Below are 20,577 nucleotides of genomic sequence, written 5' to 3' on the forward strand. Positions count from 1 at the left end.
GTTTCCTTCAGATGACAGGAAGGCCTTCCTTCTTAACTGTAATACTCGTATTCACCACTGAACTGTTATATTTCATAATATTATACGTGAGCATTCCAGCTAGTATATGAGCACATTTTAGTAGTATGTGTGAAAGTGTTTCAGTAGTCTATGTAGAAGGTTTCACTAGTTTTTATGAGAGTTTTTCAGTTGTGTGAGTAAAAGTGTTTCACTCGTATGTTTGTGAGGTTTTCAGTATAGTATGTGGATGAATTTTGTTTCATATGTGTATGCGAGAGGAAAATTTTCCGCTGTGTATATGAGCACATTTTACTATTATGTGTGAAAGCTTTTCACTAGTTTATGTTAAAGGATTTCACAATACTATATGAGAGCATTTTAACTGTGTATATGAGCACAGTTAAATCATTTTGATAATCTGTTCAATTGTAATGTTAGCTTGAAAGAGAGACGATACTGATTAGTGTGAAGGTATTTCTCCAAAGTCATATTGCACTGGTAGGAGAAATGTGGTCTACACAAAGATATAATTTCAACCCATTTAATGTTTTACATAAAATGTCATAAATGTGGAACTATATGGTAGGGGCTGGAGCTGAATCTGAAAACAGTATTCGGAAAAGCACTAATGGGTTTAATGGGTTATATAGTGGGTTTTTATGAATAGTTATTTTGTACAAATATTTTAAAAATTATTTGTTTTTGGGAGGAAAAAAACTGTCTGTGTCACAGGTGTATTAAGAACTGCAGGTCTGTGTGTCTGGTAGAGCTGAGCTTTGGCTGAGTGGTCAGAGCCCTTGTCAGTGTTTGGGGGGACTGGGGTTTGAGACCCTATGTGGGAACCGTCCTTTGCTAGACTATTTCACTGTGATTTGCAGTGTGAAATTTTCATCCTCTACAATGTGCAAATAACAGCCTATTGTCATTTTGGAGCCTAGCTAAGAAACCACTTCCAAATTTCTCAGTTGAAAGCCAGTATTGCAGATCCCGGTGAAATATAGTCTAAATATGAACTTTCAATCAACATCTTCAAATAGTTGGTGAAAATCTTTCAATTAGAACCTGTTTTGAACGTCTTTTCACCTGTGACCATAGCCATTTTTTAAATGTTGTTGCAACAGTAAAATGCTCACTGGGACAGCACGGTGAAGACGCCAAGCTTCCAGGCATCCTGACCATAACGGAGCAGGCCGGGGGGTGGAGCACATCCAGAGTTGAGGGAAAAAAGACGAGGGATGTAGCTAATGAGTTCAAAGCCTGATTGAGATAAGTAACGGAAAGACAGCTGGCTGCTAGAAACTTGGTGGTGTGCTTTTTCTTGCATGGGCAGGGCCGTCCCAAGCACATCATAAACCTCTTCTTGTATTATTTTCCTGAAGTCATGGCTAAATATTTCACCGTGACATCAGAGCTCACCTGAGATTTATTTTAATAAAGTGATCCCTATTTTTAGAACAGGTTAGTAAGCTATTTTATTTTTTTGAGAAAATTGAAAGGAAAACTGAATATAGACCTATGGAATTACACTTGAAAATAGGGTCCAAAATTCTGAAAAATACTGAATGAAACATATTTACTCTACCCCGATGACATCACACCTGCACCATCTTTTGTTTCAAGCCCACAACACAGATCATATGTATTGGTGTATACAGCAGGTGTAGGAACCACAACACAAAAGTCTAATTATATAAACAATACACATTAAAGATGTCATATTGGTTTAGACTGAAGTCCAGCAGGATACATAATATACAATATGATCTACATTGTGTCATAAAGCCCAATATTACATTCTACAATGAAGTCCACATGCAGCTGGTCTATAGACACAAAAGACAGTTCTGGGGAACCTTAATGCTTGGAGGTGGAGGTTGTGATGGATGGTAGGTGTACAAACGGTCCTGTCTAACAGTCAACGTTGGTTCCTTTGAACCATGAAGACAATCCTTCCTCAACTCCAACCAAGTAGTTTTAGTTAAGTAAACAAAAGAACAGCCGTCTCTCATGTCAAAGCCACTGACCCACCTGTCCACCTGAACTCTTCCTCAAGTCACTTGTACAAACAAGCAGTGCTTTTATTTTTCTGGTGAAGACAGTCTCAGATCTCATCCAGTAGATTGTCTAGATTGAGATACATGATGTTCTGTTTCATTGTTAGAGTTGTTTTCTTCACTTAGTGCCTGTTGAATACAGCATGAGAGTGTGGTGAAAAGACAGATCATCTTTTAACCAAGTTCAGTTTTGAATGAATGAAATCCCCATCTGTAGCTGACCTCTCACATCCCAGTAGAACAGAGTTTTTCTGCACAATTAATGATGATAAAAGAAACATAAAGACACTGAAAACAAATTAATTATTTAAAAAAGATTGTAATTGTTTTCATAATTACATAAAAAGCCACAACCAGTATCAGCTACCAGCATTACAAAGGACATCATGACAAACGTCTGACTCCAGTACAGTGCTTATATGTTGTAATTGACTGACTTTATATTGACTCATCTGCTGAATAGTTTTGGTTTACATTTCATCTAAAATAATTTGATAATTTTCTCACAACAGCAAGTGTTTCCTGAGTGAAACTACTAATTATCAAGTAAAATTCACAACACTGATGGCCTCTGCTAAAGAGATCTGTCAGCTGCTGAACACACTTCATATAAAAATTACTTTCAGGAAAGCGTCATTTGATGATTATAATAAGACATAATTACACAAAATCTATATTACATTGTTTAATTATGATATGAGGGATGTCATAAGAAATGGTCTCAATCAGGTTTTTTGCAACTTTCAACTATCATGAAATCTTTAGCTAAGACATTAATCAAAATAAAGGTTTTTATGAATCTGTTGCATTTTGCAGAGGTTTGTTTTGTTTTATCTGTCTGCTTCTTTTAGTTGTTTGAAACATTGGAAATTGGTTGATGAAGCTCTTCTGGCAAAAGCTGTAAACATCTAATTTATAGAAATCTCTTTAAAAAGGCAGAGCAGAAGCAAAAGGTCATCAGCACAGCAGAGAAAAGTTTTAAATTCACACACATACAAACTGATTTGCCTTTTGCAAAATCATAGTTTGCTTTGAAAAAGCATTTTTACATATTATACACCAGCATTTTTCTCACAGATCCACCGCAGAGAAGCATCACATGACCGATCATTCCAGTTGTCTCCAGTTTTCCCCTCAGCCCTGATATGTACACAGTCCTCTTCACCCCACTGCGGATCTCCACCTCCATTATCAGGCTGTTTTGTTGTCCAGTAACTACAGGTCAGTGAACAAGAGAATCGTGACACTTAATCTCTGACATGAACACAGTCCTTCACTGGAACATAAGAAAACTGAATGTGTCTCATTCTATTCATTGTACTTATTCTTCCTGGCAAGAAGTAGGGTTGTAAATAATATTTCATCACAAACATCACAGAATGGAATTTATTCTATCTTGCATGATGTGCCTTAGTATAGTTTTGAGCTATAGAGTAACAAATTGAACGGGGCTGCAGGTTCACTGTAGTATTTTTCCTAAATATAAATTTGCAGTCATCAAATAGCAACAAAGGAGCCTCCTGTATAAATAAACACCCCCATAGTGTTCTGGTCATCAGTTACAGTACTGTACAGTTGGTGAAGTGTAAAACTTGACTGTGGACCAGAAACTCCGTCTCAGATGCACCATGAAATGGTAGTTTGGTTTGATTTTTTCTCATAATTATCATTTTGCACTGATGATTTAACCAGAAAAGCTTCAGACCAACCTGGAACTGCCAGTCACCTCACATTGTCTGTGATAGAAGATTTAATACATATCACCAACCTCTAATATACAGCAGTGTTTGTGTATGTTGTCAATAAACAACCAACTGAAGCCAAACCTTAAAGTCAGTGGTGTTCCATCAATCCATTTCCAGGTTCCCTCTTCGTCTCTGTCAGTCAAACCAATCCAAGTTTCTACCTCAGTGAAGGTAGACAAGAATGTCTGTTTTCAATAAAGAAGGGAAAAAAGTCAATATGCAGTTTACATAGGATTACTCTGAACATATTTGATAAGAATCCATTTAACTATTATTATTATTGAAATATAATAATAATATAATCATTATCATCATATTTTTTTCTTGTTTGATAAACTTAAATTTTAGATTTATTGAAAAAAACTTTTTTGAGGTGCCCTTTTGTTTTTTCAAAATCTCACTTGTACAGTCCTTCTTTAATCCTTTAATGCATTATGGGTTGTTGTGTCTTGTTATTTGTACAAATAGATAAACTAAAGAAAAAAAAAAACAAAACAAAAAAAATATTGACAGCACAAAGCTTAGTAGAAGCTAGTGGTGTAACAGAACGTAGTTGATCTGTGATCTGTATGAATCGCCTCCCACAGTTCAGCATGAATGTAAACCGTGGATAAACTGCAAAATGTAATGTCTCATTGGAGACAAAGTAAACAAACTGATGTAGCTACAAGTCATGGACAGACAGCGTGTCACTAACAGGATTTTGAAGAACAACGACCAAACCAGCATCTAGTGGGTCCGTAGTGACATCTGCAGCTATGTTAACATGATGTTTAATGTGCTGCAGCTGAGCAGCTAATTAGTGATCTAGCTGCTCACTGACATTAACGGTGCACTTTTCCCTGGTGAATGTTTGTTTGGTGGCTCATTCAACAAGCTAAACTGCAAAACAAGACGTGTGCTCATGTTTGTAAGTTATCATCAAGTTTTGATGATGTGGACACAGGCTATTTTTTCATTCACTACCATGATTAAAAGAAAAAGGTATCATGCCTCATATTGCATTTTAATTTAACAATTTCGTACTGAATATTTGATATATTTTAAGGTTTTATTTAAACATTGGAGATTTTGAATATTTTCACAGAAGACCACTGGCAAAAGTTCCTTGCTTTAAGTCTTTTACAGAATAAATGGAAAGTAAAGTTATATTTGTCTCCTTTTTCTTTTTTCTCCTTTCCCGAAAAATGATCCGATCCGTGACTCAAAACCATGATACGATCTGAACTGTGAGTTTTGTGATCTGTTGCACCCCTGGTGGGAACTGATTCCCCCAGACTGACCTGTATTTGTCCTCATTTACAAGCACATTTATGTAGTGACTGCTAATGTTAGCACTATTTGAATACTTATTAATAACTATTTTTATTTATAAACTTCATCTTTCTCAAGAATCAGGGAATAAGAAATGTCATTAAATTGTGCATAAATTACTGTATACAGAATTCCTGTTGCCAGATATCGTCACGTTTTTTCTTAAACTGATACACAGATCTGTACTCATTAAATACTTGCAGTGTATGAGTGACTGCTTCTGGAGTTTGATTTAAACATAGTGAAAGGTTAAAAGAATGTTAGCTAGCTTGCTAAAGATGAAATGAAATACTTTGATTTTGAGGCAAATGTTCAAATTTAAGAATACCAGCAAAACATGCTACAGAGCAGCACAAGTTCATTCAAATCATTTGAATTATTGTTGTCAAGGTGTTGAACACCAATGATCCATAAAAATAAATAAATAAGTATTTTAGCTTTTTTCAAGGTACAGGAAGATTGCAATTAGGCAGTTTCTTTGAAAGCATAGAAACAAACAGTCTGTACCTGTTCTCCAGTGCTGTCTATAACCACCAGATCTGCTCCTTTCTCTCTGCAGTCCCGTCTACCTCTTGACCAGGAACCAGACTCACTGGAGAGGAAATAACAGGAACATCTGAACATCCTCCATCCTGCAGGACAAGTTTTCTCTGTAACACACAACATTAGAAATTAGACAAGAATCAAGTCTGTCTGTTTCCAAAGTATGAGGAACATGTGACTAGAGTTGACTTGTTGATCTACCAACTATGGAGCATTTCTGGTGCTGATTTTTAGCTGCAGTTCTGTGGTATGAATACAATTTTTGTGATTATTGCATCTTTCAAATTATTTTGATGACATCAGTTTTTATCTGAAGATAATGGAACAAACTGTTGATTTCAGCTCATTCTTTCTGTGTTTCCATGTCAGATTTTGAAGCGGGATACTAATACTGGATGACACCACAGAAATAAACACATGGATTTATCAAAATCTCAAATCTCAAAATCTCCGCTCACTTTCTTTGACAGCTAGTTTGACTCACTGTTGGATCATGAGCTCAATACCAAGGTTTGGCCAGCAGATGCCTCCCTTTGAATGTATAAAATGCTTTGAAACCATTCTCAGCAGTTTTTCCAAAGCGAGTGGCAAAAGCTTTGTGTCTCCAATCACAACATGTTTTAAATCATCATACAAGGATCTCACAAAGCTCAGCTTTCACACCACCAGATGAAAGTAAAATTTGAATCAACAAAAATTCATGTAATACCACCACTAACATTACATTTGAGTCAGAGTCTTGCACCAGGTAGCTCAAAAAATCATCAATCCTTTAATAAAACTTTAAATCAGCCTACAGTTAAACCAGTGATCTTTGTGCTATTAAGCAAACATCTGTTTATCCTAGTTAAGGCTAACCTGACTTGTTTTTTGGTCATGTGAAAGTAACAAATAAAGTGTTGTTAACTGAGTGTGTAGTCTGTTGATTATAGATCAGGTTTCATGTTACATTAACAGGTCAAGTCAGGTGCAGGTCTCTAAAACTGGACTTGTGAGTGCTTTGTTTTGAATAAGACAACCAGAGATTGTCTGAAGTACTTCTGAGTAACGTTGGACCAGTGGAAGAGAAAGCATCCTTCTTCAACAAAAGTATACACTAGATCAGTAATTCTTTGTTTTTAAGAAAATAAAAATATCTTAGCTATTTCTTCACATATATTAAACATAAGAAAAAATGTTAACCGTCTCACTACAATCATAGTTTTATTATTGTACACAACATATTGATACACAACATATTGATCTTCCATAAAAACTAGTTTTCAATCAGGATCATTTGTTATGATTTTTGGCTACAGACCAAAAATATGACAACCTGAAAGGCACCTTAACATTTGGGGATGCTGTCTTAAAACACAAATAGTTGAGTATGTAGTTAATTCCGTGATACTGATGTAGGATACTTACTATGCACTTTGAAAGTTACACAACATTGCTTAACATTAACTGTTTATTTGTTGTTGTTTAATTGAACTATGTCCTGATGACTCAGAACAAATAAGGTGCTTGAACTTATGATATAACTAATGATATACAAGCCAGTTTATGCGAATTCACTTTTAAGTCAGCTTGAACCCTCATTTGGGTTGGCCGGAAGTGCAGCACACTAGTACAGATTATTTTTCGCTGCATATACATATACCATGGAGGTTGATCAAAAACTTTATAGATTTATTATTTTTTTTTAATAGCTAAATGTAGCCGGGTAAAATAAAGGTAAATGTGGGTTGAGTGTCAAAGAAAAAAACATCATCATTTGATCAAAGTGCAGAAAATACTCAAAGGAGTGATATAGATTTTTATTTTACGTGGTACTTTGTGCAAAACATCAGCATTAAATACAATATCGGTTGAATATGTGTGAAGGTTAAAAGTGTCCAAGCTAAGATCTTTTGTTTTGATATTTGGTTGAAAAGTGAAACTTTTCTAAAAGTCACTGTAAATGTAACTAGTTTATTTATTAACATTAAAATCTGCCTCCAAACAAAAATATATTGTGCTTATTGTTGCTTCATTTGGATGTTTGTGCTTCTCACCTTAAATCTGAGTTCAAGGCAATTTTAGTGGCAATTTTCAGGGTTGAACAAAGTTGATTACATATGATAGACATAACTATTTGGGTAACACTTCTTTGACACCAATGTCTATAATGCATCATAAACATACTTAAAATGCATTATACTCTGCTTATAGCACTGTATAATTATAGTTATAAGCACTCATAAATGTCATAAAGCTTTATAACAATAATCATAACACAAAGCAATTTATTATAATCTATAAGGTTAAGTATAATACTTCATTGCTGGTCACACGCTGACATTTTTTTGCAAGGGTCACAGTGTTTTATAATTCTCATAGTTGGAATACATTATAATCATCTTGTAATGCATTATAATGTGATTGTAAACTACTCTAAGTGGTCACTGGGTGCTTTAAGTGGAGTAATGAAATTCCTGAGGAATAGGTAGATATAATACATCATAAGCTGGTTATGAGTCATTATAGGTGGTTGCTTGCTCTAAGTAAAGTGATTTTGGCACATTTTGCATTGTAACATGCTAAACTTACTGTAGCGTGTTACTAAAGTCACATTTAGCATGTTAGCATGATATTATTGGTTTGAATGCTAACATGTTAAATGTTGATCGTGTTTGGAATTTCCTGATGACAAAAAATATTTTAAAATGTTTGAAGATGAGTAAATACAAGAACGTTTCCACATAAAATTACAACAAACTTCTTGATTGAAGATAATTTGTATAATTAAGAGGGCAGATTGCAGGCAATTAAGGACAGGCAATTAAAACTACAAGAGACACTGACATGCTGATTTATAAAGGTTTAAGGAACAAAGTTATCCAAGAGCTAAGAGAAGCAATTTTGGTCTACATGGTATGCAATTTGGCTTTAGAGCAAGTCATTCCACCGAAAATGCTACCTTGCACTTAATAGAGCAAATTAAATCAAGACTTGACAAAGGGGGAGTAGTTGGTGCTGTATTTTTAGATGTGCATAAAGCATTCGACACAGTAAATCATGATGTTTTAATATCGAAACTCTCTAAATTTAACTTCTCATCTAGAGCACTGGCATGGGTGTCTTCATATTTATCTAATAGGAGACAATGTGTTTAAGTTGGTGACTCACTGCCCAGTAACATGAAGTGCACAACGGGTGTACCACAAGAGTCAGTGTTAGGTCCCCTATTATTTAGCCTGTATATTAATGATCTCCCTCAACAGTGTCATGATGCAGAACTACAAATGTATGCAGATGACACCGTTGTGTACACACATGCAAAAACAGCTGAGTTAGCTGCTGCTAAGCTAACAATTGCATTGGAAAGGATCACACATTGGCTTAATCAATCATGTCTGAGTCTAAATGTAAACAAGACAAAGGGCATGTTTTCCTCTAAGACTATGGTACAACCTCCTAACGCTGATATTTTCATCAAAGGTGAAAAAATTGACATAGTTACTGATTTTAAATATCTTGGTGTGACACTGGATCCAAATTTAAACTTTAAGAAACATGTTAAAAAAAAAACGGTTTAAACCATAAAGTACAACTTAGCAAATTTTAAACATATTAGAAACTGTCTCTCTTTGGACGCAGCCAAGATATTTATGCATGCTATGATCGTTTCCCATACGTCTTAATCACATGTTGGGGGCAGGCTGGAGAAACAACCATAAGACCTCGTGAGTCCTTATACAAACAAACTCTACAAACTCTGGACAAAAAGCCAATGCATTTCCATCACTGTAGGGTACTGGAGAAATACAATTTACTGAGCTTTGAGAATTTTAGATTATTCTCAAATTTGTGCCTAGTTTATAAAATTTTAAATTGTTTGGCCCCTCCTCCACTATGTGACTTTGTGTCCACTCGCTCAGTAAATTCTATTAGATCCTCCAGAATATCCTCTGTACAAGATTGTACCATACCATTTCGTCGCACTGCATTTGGGCAGCAAGCTTTCTCTGTGAAAGCCACAACTCAGTGGAATGCCCTACCTGATGATATTAAGAACTGTAGTTCAATCAATACATTCATCAAGGCCAAATTAAAAAATATACTAAAGACCAATCAGCTGTGTGACCACTGAGCCTAAACTCCATCTATGGTCTTCTCATTAGCGCAGGTAGTCTTGCTTTTAATTTGACAAGTTTATATTATTAATTTCTAATTGACATTGTGGGTGTATGTGATGTGCTGTTGTGTGTAGCTTTGTATTTTGTATGGTGTGTTCTGTGTGTTGTTTTGTTTTTTTTGCTTTGTACTGTTTATTGTTGTGCTGTTGTATGTTTTTTGTCGGGGACTACAGATGCAAATTAGCTTCAAGCTAACTCTGGTGCAGTGCATCTTTAATGTTTCAAACTGCACACTGTCCCAGTCAATAAATCAATCAATCAATCAGTCTTCTATTTTCAGCATAGCGTTCTCTGTAGGTGCTCTTCTACAATGTGTGTGCAGTACTGTATAGCCATGGATGTCACTCACTCTGTACAGACAAACTCTGAAGCTTTTCCATCTCTTTAGCTATTTCAGTGAGGTTGGCAAGCAGCAGGTCTCTCTCTTCAGACACGGAAGAAAGGTTGTTATTACTGTCCTGGAGACGCTCAGTCAGGTTGTCTATGACATCTTCAGCTGAACTGCGCACACTGTGGTCTGAAATAAATCAAAAGACATGTCACATTTATGTTTATTCAGTCACTTATCTCAAATACCATTTTAAAACTTTTAAAATGTACATTTTTAGTAATTACAGCTTCCAGTATCATTTTAAAGCAAATAGCTATCAGGAGTAGTGGAGCAGGTGGACCCAAATGTAGGACAAAACAGCCAGAATGAACAGAAGAAAGTCTCTGTAATAAAGGTGTGCAGGCACAGCAAAATGGAACAAAACAAAAACAGATTGAACAGAGCAGAACTTTACAGAGCAAAGGATCCAGATCTCTAGAAGTTATTCAAAGCAAGTTTTTTCCAGATTTTCATCCAGCTTTGACTACAACATAAAAGCAGTCCTGGTGTTTGACACTGAGCAGCCCAGCACATACAGCACATGTTGTAAATACTATGCCACCCTGATGTTTTCTCACAACAGGTTCACTAACATTTAACCCTAGTAAAAAAATAAAAATAAAGCGTGACATGTATCCATGCCAGTACAATTTTACAAGCAAACTGAATGTTTTTAGATTTGAAGTATTGTCCCACATAGTAACCTTAAAGGTATTTTTTTTTCACCTGCAAAATGGCGTTAACATACAGATACATGGGAGAATATTTTCCCTGTTATTAATGTAGTTTTGTGAAACATCACTGAAACAAGTCCATGCAGGTGTCCAGAGATCAAAGACATGAGACATATGACCTACACCAGCATTCAAACATGGTTTAAAATATGGCACCAAGGAGAAAGTTGAGGTGATGCTCATGTTCATCCAGACCTCTACCTGCAGAGTTTGGCTGAGAATAAGCAGAGCAGTACAACATAAATGAAAAAGAAAAATAGACATCTTGCTGTAGAGTGTTCCATTTTCAGTCTGACTTAAACTTCTGAATGTGAAACAGACTCACAGTGGACACCGAGGCCAATGAGTCCAGCCAGCAGGAAAACACTCAGCAGCCCCAGAAAGACAAGAGGAGCTCCATGAAATCTCCTCTGTGAGCTCCCCGGACCTGAACAGAGAAACAGTCAATACAGTCAATGATACAACAAAAGAACAGATGATAATTTAGATCTTTGTGCAACATTTTTACCTGTCTGTTTTGTTGAAGTTCTTGAGTCAACATTTGCATAAATTTCCTCCATCGCTCTTAAGGATGCCAACTATTTTCTAAAGGGTCAGCTCTGAAGCACAAGCTACAACGCATGTATAGTATATGATGAAACTCTTGTTGGGTTCAGTTTCTCACACAAATATGCTAAAAATAGATACAATGTGTGATCATTACTCGAAACAGGAACTGCCAAAAACTCTATGAGTCTCTTGTCTTGTTTAACTTTTTAGACAGAAATCAACATATGGATGCTGTTTGGTAGTAAGCTCATTGGAAGGAGATTTTCATTTGTCGCTCATAGAGAAAATATTCATATTGTTTTTCATAATACCAATAATGGCTGTTGTTTTTTGTCATTCTTACACAGAATGTTCATATTTTACATGTCTGTAAACTGCTCTCTAATACATTTGTTCCACAGAACAGTGGCAACAGGGGTATTATTGAGGAAGTAGATAAGTTAAGGCAAAGCCTTGTGGTATTTGTGTCCATGACACCACTGTCACCAATGTAAAAAATCAGCTGTGTAAGAACAAGCAACACTGATGTAGCAGTGTCACCTAGCAGCCCATATAACATACTAATATCACAGTGTAATGGAAAAAACAGTGTTTATGGCGGCACTTATGGGTTTAAATCAGAAGACTTCAAAGACCCAGAGCAGTTGGAAGGTTTAAAAGTCAGAAATATAAGGAGAAACAGTGAGATGTTGTCAACAGGAAACTAGTGAAGAAAGGCCAACACAGGAGTGACGGAGGAGCAGCAGCATTTTAAATAAGTGGCATGCGGGATATGGAAGACTGACTAAGACCAATTTATAAGGAATTACAGCAGTCTAATGATAGATGGCCATCTAATGGGGTGCCTATGCCTAGGCATAAGGAGTGAGATGGTAAGGGTTAGGGTAAGAATATCAGCATCAGAGCCAATCAGAGGCAGAGTAGGGACAGGTCAGAATGCGGGTAGGAAAAAAAATAAGGCAGTTGACCAGGCCTGCACACAGACCCACACAACGGAGCCACTGCTGCAGATCCTCCTAGAGTGACTTTACCCTCATACTTCTCCAGCGAGGACTCTTTCCCCCAAGTGTGTAGATTTGGTTTTAACTTGGCAGGCTTTGTCGGACAGACAAAATAAACAGTTGTGTATGTGCACTTGTTCTCTTATCTCTTTTCTCTTTCATATGCACACATGTGCAACCACATAAAGAGCCTGACTGCACAAAGTTTACTTTGAATATGATTTAACTTATATCATGACATTTTCTGATTTGAAATGGATTTTACTTTTTAAAAATTAAATCTGGGACAAAAATTCATATTTAAAATTGACATATGATAGATTTAACAACTATTAAAAATGAATATATAATAACCTGTATACTGTTTAAACCAACTACCTGCTGTAAGGTTTTCAAAGCACCTGAGATTCTGCTGCGATCCAACTCGAGGGTTTCATTATAGAGTCACAGCAATCCTCAAACTTACCTTTAAATCATATCATAAACTTCTTGTATTATTTTCCATTCAAGTCCTGAAGTCATGGCTAGATATTTCACTGTGACATCAGAGCTCACCTGAGATTTATTTTAATAAATTGATCCCTACTTTTAGAACAGGGACTGTTAGTTTTTTTGGGTTTTTTTGAGAAAATTGAAAGGAAAACTGAATATAGACCTATGGAATTACACTGGAAAATAGGGTCCAAAATTCTGAAAAATACTGAATGAAACATATTTACTCTATCCTGATGACATCACACCTGCACCATCTTTTGTTTCAAGCCCACAACACAGATCATATGTATTGGTGTATACAGCAGGTGTAGGAACCACAACACAAAAGTCTAATCATATACACAATACACATTAAAGATGTCATATTGGTTTAGACTGAAGTCCAGCAGGATACATAATATACAATATGATCTACATTGTGTCATAAAGCCCAATATTACATTCGACAATGAAGTCCACATGTAGCTGGTCTATAGACACAAAAGACAGTTCTGGGGAACCTTAATGCTTGGAGGTGGAGGTTGTGATGGATGGTAAGTGTACAAATGGTTATGTCTAACAGTCAACGTTGGTTCCTTTGAACCATGAAGACAATCCTTCCTCAGCTCCAACCAAGTAGTTTTAGTTAAGTAAACAAAAGAACAGCCATCTCTCATGTCAAAGCCACATGGTTTGCTGACCCACCTGTCCACCTGAACTCTTCCTCAAGTCACTTGTACAAACAACCAGTGCTTTTATTTTTCTGGTGAAGACAGTCTCAGATCTCATCCAGTAGATTGTCTAGATTGAGATACAGGATGTTCTGTTTCATTGTTAGAGTTGTTTTCTTCACTTAGTGCCTGTTGAATACAGCATGAGAGTGTGGTGAAAAGACAGATCATCATTTAACCAAGTTCAGTTTTGAATGAATGAAATCCCATCTGTATCTGACCTCTCACATCCCAGTAGAACAGAGTTTTTCTGCACAATTAATGATGATAAAAGAAACATAAAGACACTGAAAACAAATTAATTATTTAAAAAGATTTTAATTATTTTCATAATTACATAAAAAGCCACAACCAGTATCAGCTACCAGCATTACAAAGGACATCATGACAAACGTGTGACTCCAGTACAGTGCTTATATGTTGTAACTGACTGACTTTATATTGACTCATCTGTTGAATAGTTTTGGTTTACATTTCATCTAAAATAATTTGATAATTTTCCCACAACAGCAAGTGTTTCCTGAGTGAAACCACTTATTATCAAGTAAAATTCACAAACACTGATGGCCTCTGCTGAAGAGATCTGTCAGCTGCTGAACACACTTCATTTAAAAAATTACTTTCAGGAAAGTGTCATTATATGATATAGTAAGACATAATTACACAAAATCTATATTACATTGTTTAATTATGATATGAGGGATGTCATAAGAAATGGTCTCAATCAGGTTTTTTGCAACTTTCAACTATCATGAAATCTTTAGCTAAGACATTAATCAAAATAAAGGTTTTTATGAATCTGTTGCATTTTGCAGAGGTTTGGTTTGTTTTATCTGTCTGCTTCTTTTAGTTGTTTGAAACATTGGAAATTGGTTAATGAAGCTCTTCTGGCAAAAGCTGTAAACATCTAATTTATAGAAATCTCTTTAAAAAGGCAGAGCAGAAGCAAAAGGTCATCAGCACAGCAGAGAAAAGTTTTAAATTCACACACATACAAACTGATTTGCCTTTTGCAAAATCATAGTTTGCTTTAAAAAAGCATTTTTACATATTATACACCAGCATTTTTCTCACAGATCCACCGCAGAGAAGCATCACATGACAGATCATTCCAGTTGTCTTCAGTTTTCCCCTCAGCCCTGATATGTACACAGTCCTCTTCACCCCACTGCGGATCTCCATTTCCATTATCAGGCTGATTTGACCTCCAGTAACTACAGGTCAGTGAACAAGAGAATCGTGACACTTAATCTCTGACATGAACACAGTCCTTCACTGGAACATAAGACTGAATGTGTCTCATTCTATTCATTGTACTTATTCTTCCTGGCAAGAAGTAGGGTTGTAAATAATATTTCTTCACAAACATCACATTAATGGAATTTCTTCTATCTTGCATGATGTGCCTTAGTATAGTTTTGAGCTATAGAGTAGCAAATTGGACGGGGCTGCAGGTTCACTGTAGTATTTTTCCTAAATATAAATTTGCAGTCATCAAATAGCAACAAAGCAGCCTCCTGTATAAATAAACACCCCCATAGTGTTCTGGTCATCAGTTACAGTACTGTACAGTTGGTGAAGTGTGAAACTTGACTGTGGACCAGAAACTCCGTCTCAGATGCACCATGAAATGGTAGTTTGGTTTGATTTTTTCTCATCATTATCATTTTGCACTGATGATTTAACCAGAAAAGCTTCAGACCAACCTGGAACTGCCAGTCACCTCACATTGTCTGTGATAGAAGATTTAATTTAACATATCACCAACCTCTAATATACAGCAGTGTTTGTGTATGTTGTCAATAAACAACCAACTGAAGCCAAACCTTAAAGTCAGTGGTGTTCCATCAATCCATTTCAAGGTTCCCTCTTTGTCTTTGTCAGTCAAACCAATCCAAGTTGCTACCTCAGTGAAGGTAGACAAGAATGTCTGTTTTCAGTAAAGAAGGGAAAAAAGTCATATTATTTATATTGTTGTTTGAACAACAATATGCAGTTTACATAGGATTACTCTGAACATATTTGATAAAAATCCATTTAACTATTATTATTATTGAAATATAATAATAATATAATCATTATCATATTTTTTTCTTGTTTGATAAACTTAAATTTTAGATTTATTTAAAAAAACTTTTTTGAGGTGCCCTTTTGTTTTTTCAAAATCTCACTTGTACAGTCCTTCTTTAATCTTTTAATGCATTATTGGTTGTTGTGTCTTGTTATTTGTACAAATAGATAAACTAAATGAAAACAAAACAAAACAAAAAAAATATTGACAGCACAAAGCTTAGTAGAAGCTAGTGGTGTTACGGAACGTAGTTGATCTGTGATCTGTATGAATCGCCTTTTGACTCGTGACTGCTAATGTTAGTCTTTAGTCTTAGCCTTAGTCTGTCTTTCTCAAGAAGGAAATCAGGGAATAAGAAATGTCATTAAATTGTGCATAAATTACTGTATACAGAATTCCTGTTGCCAGATATCATCATGTTTTTTCTTAAACTGATACACAGATCTGTACTCATTAAATACTTACAGTGTATGAGTGATTGCTTCTGGAGTTTGATTAAAACACAGTGAAAGGTTAAAAGAATGTTAGCTAGCTTGCTAAAGATGAAATGAAATACTTTGATATTAAGGCAAATGTGCAAACTTAAGAATACCAGCAAAACATGCTACAGAGCAGCACAAGTTCATTCAAATCATTTGAATTATTGTTGTCAAGGTGTTGAACACCAATGATCCATATAAATCAATTAATTACTGAATTAATAAGTAAGTATTTTAGCTTTTTTCAAGGTACAGGAAGATTGCAATTAGGCACAGTTTCTTTGCAAACATAGAAACAAACAGTCTGTACCTGTTCTTCAGTGCTGTCTATAACCACCAGATCTGCTCCTTTCTCTCTGCAGTCCTGTCTGCCTCTTGACCAGGAACCAGACTCACTGGAGAGGAAATAACAGGAACATCTGAACATCCTCCATCCTGCAGGACAAGTTTTCTCTGTAACACACAACATTAGAAATTAGACAAGAATCAAGTCTGTCTGTTTCCAAAGTATGAGTTAAAAAGATACATATAAAGCACATAATTGGTTCACCATATTTTAGTGCATGACTCCTACTGTGAATTACATAACATGTGACTAGAATTGACTTGTTGATATTCTACCAACTATGGAGCATTTCTGGTGCTGGGGGAAGGGGGGAGGTAATGGGACAGAGTACACAGTAAACTCGGCAGTGACACATTTCTCTGTTCTGTATTTCTCTGTTTTGTGTCGTCAGGTTAGGCTAACCCATCGTTGCTAACTTTGGAGCTAAACTCCTTCACTTTTCCAGCATTTGGAGAAACAACACAGACTTTTTGGCATTTATGAACTGACACACTGTAGTCTGTACTGTACTGACTACTAACCTTTTCCTCCGCCCCGCTCACATCCACCGTCACTTCTCTGCCCCTCGCTCTTTCCCACTTGCTACGCAAACATACTCCTTAACGGAACCACGCGACCAGAGGTTTCCCAGGCAACGACAGAGATTGACTCACGTACCGGAACAGCGCTGCACAGAGACTCCCAAACGCTATCAGGATACCAAGTATTAAAAAATATTTCTTTTGGCCTGGCGGGGGTTCTCGTTGTGTCATTATGGGGAAACAGTACAGTTAGACCTAGCAGTCTCCATTAGGTTGGGCGAGTTCGAAGTCGTGAAAACAACAACGTTTTCACAGGTAATTTGTTAGTCTGTCCCTCCCACCACAGGAAATAATGGATTACTCCTGGAAAGCTATTGATGTAGCACTTTTCTCCTTATGAAAATAACACAGAGATTATCGACCAATGAAAATTTAGTCGGACGAGAGCATATCGACCAACTAATCGACTAGTCGACCAGCAGACTACAGCCCTACTGTATAATTATGGTTATAAGCACTCATAAATATTCATAATGCTTTATAACGATAATCATAACACATTATAAAGCATTATAAAGCATTTTATAATTATAGATAATACCTGAAACAATTCTACCTTACCTGTAGCTGTATACTTTACTTTTATGTAAACGTTTGATCAACAAAAGCGACTCCTTAAAAAAAATAGGTGCAAACCCTGCACTGGAGTTAAAACTTGGTAAGTCTCATATTTAAAAGCAATATTTCATGTTAGTAAAAAATCAGCAGTCTTACCTCTGTCTAAAGTCATTTACAAATAAGATAGTGTCCACTAATGTCCCTGTTATCTGCCACCAACACCACTATTCCTCCCAGGTGTCAGGCTCCTCATTCACTTCCATTGATTTTGAGGACCAAGTCCTCAAAATAAGCAAGTTTTTAAACAAGAAAAATATGACCATAAAGATTTTAATGTAAAGAAATAACTGTCACAAGTCAGTAAGTCTTCACAAATGTCATGTGCAAATGTGTGCTTGCAGGTTTGACACTTACAAGTGACAATTAGGAGGAAATGGATTTATTTAGACTAAGTAAGACTTATTATAATATTTGAATGTATAAAAACATCATATTAAAATACTCGACTAAAACTCCTCTCAAGCTGTAAATCAGATGCCAGTTTGAAGAAATCCTTTAGTGTTACGGTGGTAAACTGGTGGTAATGGCAGATAATGGTGTGTGTGTGTGTGTGTGTGTGTGTGTGTGTGTGCGTGTGAGTGTGTTTTCACTCTCGTCTTAACAGAAACTCATGTTTGCTTCGAGAAGGGTCATTATGCACAGAGATATGTGGTAGAGACACATCTGCTGACTGCAGATACATTTTACAGAACTGAGAGTACAGAGAAGCACCTAACCACATAACCTATTTCTATTTATGTTTTCACCAGAGTACTTCTGTATTAAAGAATGTATGTGTGCGGTGTCCACACTTACTCAGCCTGTTCCGCTCTTTAGTCTTTTCAATGATGCTGGCGTTCAGCAGGTCTCTCTCTTTAGTCTTTTCAATGATGCTGGCGTTCAGCAGGTCTCTCTCTTTAGTCATTTCAATGATGCTGGTGTTCAGCAGGTCTCTCTCTTTAGTCATTTCAATGATGCTGGCGTTCAGCAGGTCTCTCTCTTTAGTCAGGTTGGCTTTTACAGTGGAGAGTTCTTCAGCTGAATGCTGCACTGAGTAATGGTCTGAAATCAATCAAGAGGCAGTCTTATGTTTTATAAAAGATCTAAAATAGCAAATAAATAAAAAGTCAGTGCATGATCAGTAGACTAATGGGTGGTTTGGAATAAATTTCTTTCTATCTATGGGCCCTTTTTTGGATTCATATTGAAATTGCTTAAATGCCAGTCACTGCTCCTCCTATAAAGGGATCTTACTATTTCATATGTAACATCCTCATTATATACTTAATATGCCATGCGTTTTGAGAATGCCACTCCTGAGATGATGTATGTTCACATTAGTGAATATAATTTGTCAAAAAAATAAAAGTAAAAAAAAAACTTAAATAATAATAAGGGACATGTTTCTACAACATTAAATACAAAACTACAAAAATAGTTACTTTATCCACTCAAGTCAAAATATTTCCCCATTTTGGCCCGTCATTGTGACCTGTGTGAAAAATTAAGTTTTACACTTCACTTTCACAAAATCATATTCACAAAATATGGAAACGTTTTTTTTTCTTCATGATATCTTTGTAAATAAAATGGAAGAGCTACATTGAGAAAAAAATGATAATACATAAAGAAAATAAGAGAATGGAACCAAGACAACCCAAAATATAAACTCAAATAAACATCCTGGTAAAACATGAGCATTTTTTGATAATAGTCCTACATGATCACTGATTTCTGAATGTTAACCAGACTCACAGTGGACACCGAGGCCGATGAGTCCAGCCAGCAGGAAAACACTCAGCAGCCCCAGACAGAGAACAACAGCTCTATAAAATCTCCTCTCTGAGCTCCTCGGACCTGAACAGAGCAAAGACCAGTGAATCCAATCAATCATACAGGATTAATGACAGATTAAAACATACTACTCACAGCTCAGCATGTCAGCCTCTCTGTCTGACTGAACATTCTTACCTGTCTGATTTGTTGAAGGTCTTGAATCAACAGGTTTCATACGTTTAACATTGACATAGATTTCCTCCATCACTCAAATGGATGTTATGTTAAAGATGAAATGCTTGTTGGTTTCAGTGTCTCTGTCTTTTAACTACTGAGGAAGTCACCAAGGTGGAGGTGTTAGGTACCACATGTTGAATGTGGTGTCTGTGACAGCTCTCTGCTGTCTTCCTTGAAACAGGATTGTTATAGTAAAACACACCAAATTACAATTATAGAGGATTAAAGACCCTAAATTTACAGATTATGTTTTTACCACGACGTAATTTGTTACTGAACGTATTTTTATGAGGGGCCGTTAGGGACACTATTCAGAATTACTTGCATATACATGTACTTTTCCTCTCACATACACATATGAAACCAGACTCATTCACATACTATACCAAAAACCACAAACACATACAAGTGCAATGCTTTTACATACACAACTGAAACACTCTCATGAAAACTATTGAAAAGCTTCCACACATACTAGTAAAGTGTGCTCATATACGCAGTTGAAATGCTCTCATAAGGTATTGTGAAATCCTTTTATATAAACCATTGAAAAGCTTTCACATTCACTATTGAAGAAAAAATTGTATGATGCCATTTCAGTCTGTTGTATAAGAGGATTTCAGTTAAAACAGAAGGCATTTCAGTTGAACTGGAAGGTGATTGAGAAAAGAGAGCGCATGTTTTTTGTTTGTTAGTCACACTGATGTCTGCTCAACAGCCTGCAAGAGGCAGGGTGTTACTTAACAATCAGGCAGCAACCGACTGTTGCAACTCCAGGTGTGGACACGCTGGACAGTCACGTAGCATCGCTCTTC

At 36.1% G+C, this 20,577-nt stretch overlaps 1 protein-coding gene and 1 long non-coding RNA gene across 2 annotated transcripts in view; one reads left to right on the plus strand and one right to left on the minus strand.

Annotated features, from left to right (window-relative positions):
• Positions 1 to 18,788, plus strand: part of LOC122992675 — a 30,584-nt gene extending 11,796 nt beyond the window's left edge. Inside the window, exons 2-3 of the long non-coding RNA XR_006406099.1 lie at positions 18,615 to 18,698; positions 18,741 to 18,788. This is a non-coding gene — a long non-coding RNA (uncharacterized LOC122992675). The remainder of the gene's footprint in view (positions 1 to 18,614; positions 18,699 to 18,740) is intronic.
• Positions 3,009 to 20,577, minus strand: part of LOC122992667 (CD209 antigen-like protein B) — a 145,644-nt gene continuing 128,075 nt past the window's right edge. The window contains exons 9-12 of the mRNA XM_044366537.1: positions 10,166 to 10,333; positions 5,621 to 5,763; positions 3,881 to 3,984; positions 3,009 to 3,269 (exon numbers count right to left, since the gene is read on the minus strand). Coding sequence (XP_044222472.1) covers positions 3,107 to 3,269; positions 3,881 to 3,984; positions 5,621 to 5,763; positions 10,166 to 10,333 — 578 coding nt within the window. The 3' untranslated portion in view covers positions 3,009 to 3,106. The remainder of the gene's footprint in view (positions 3,270 to 3,880; positions 3,985 to 5,620; positions 5,764 to 10,165; positions 10,334 to 20,577) is intronic.

Source organism: Thunnus albacares, chromosome 11 (assembly GCF_914725855.1).
Source record: "Thunnus albacares chromosome 11, fThuAlb1.1, whole genome shotgun sequence".
NCBI classification, from domain to species: Eukaryota; Metazoa; Chordata; class Actinopteri; order Scombriformes; family Scombridae; genus Thunnus; species Thunnus albacares.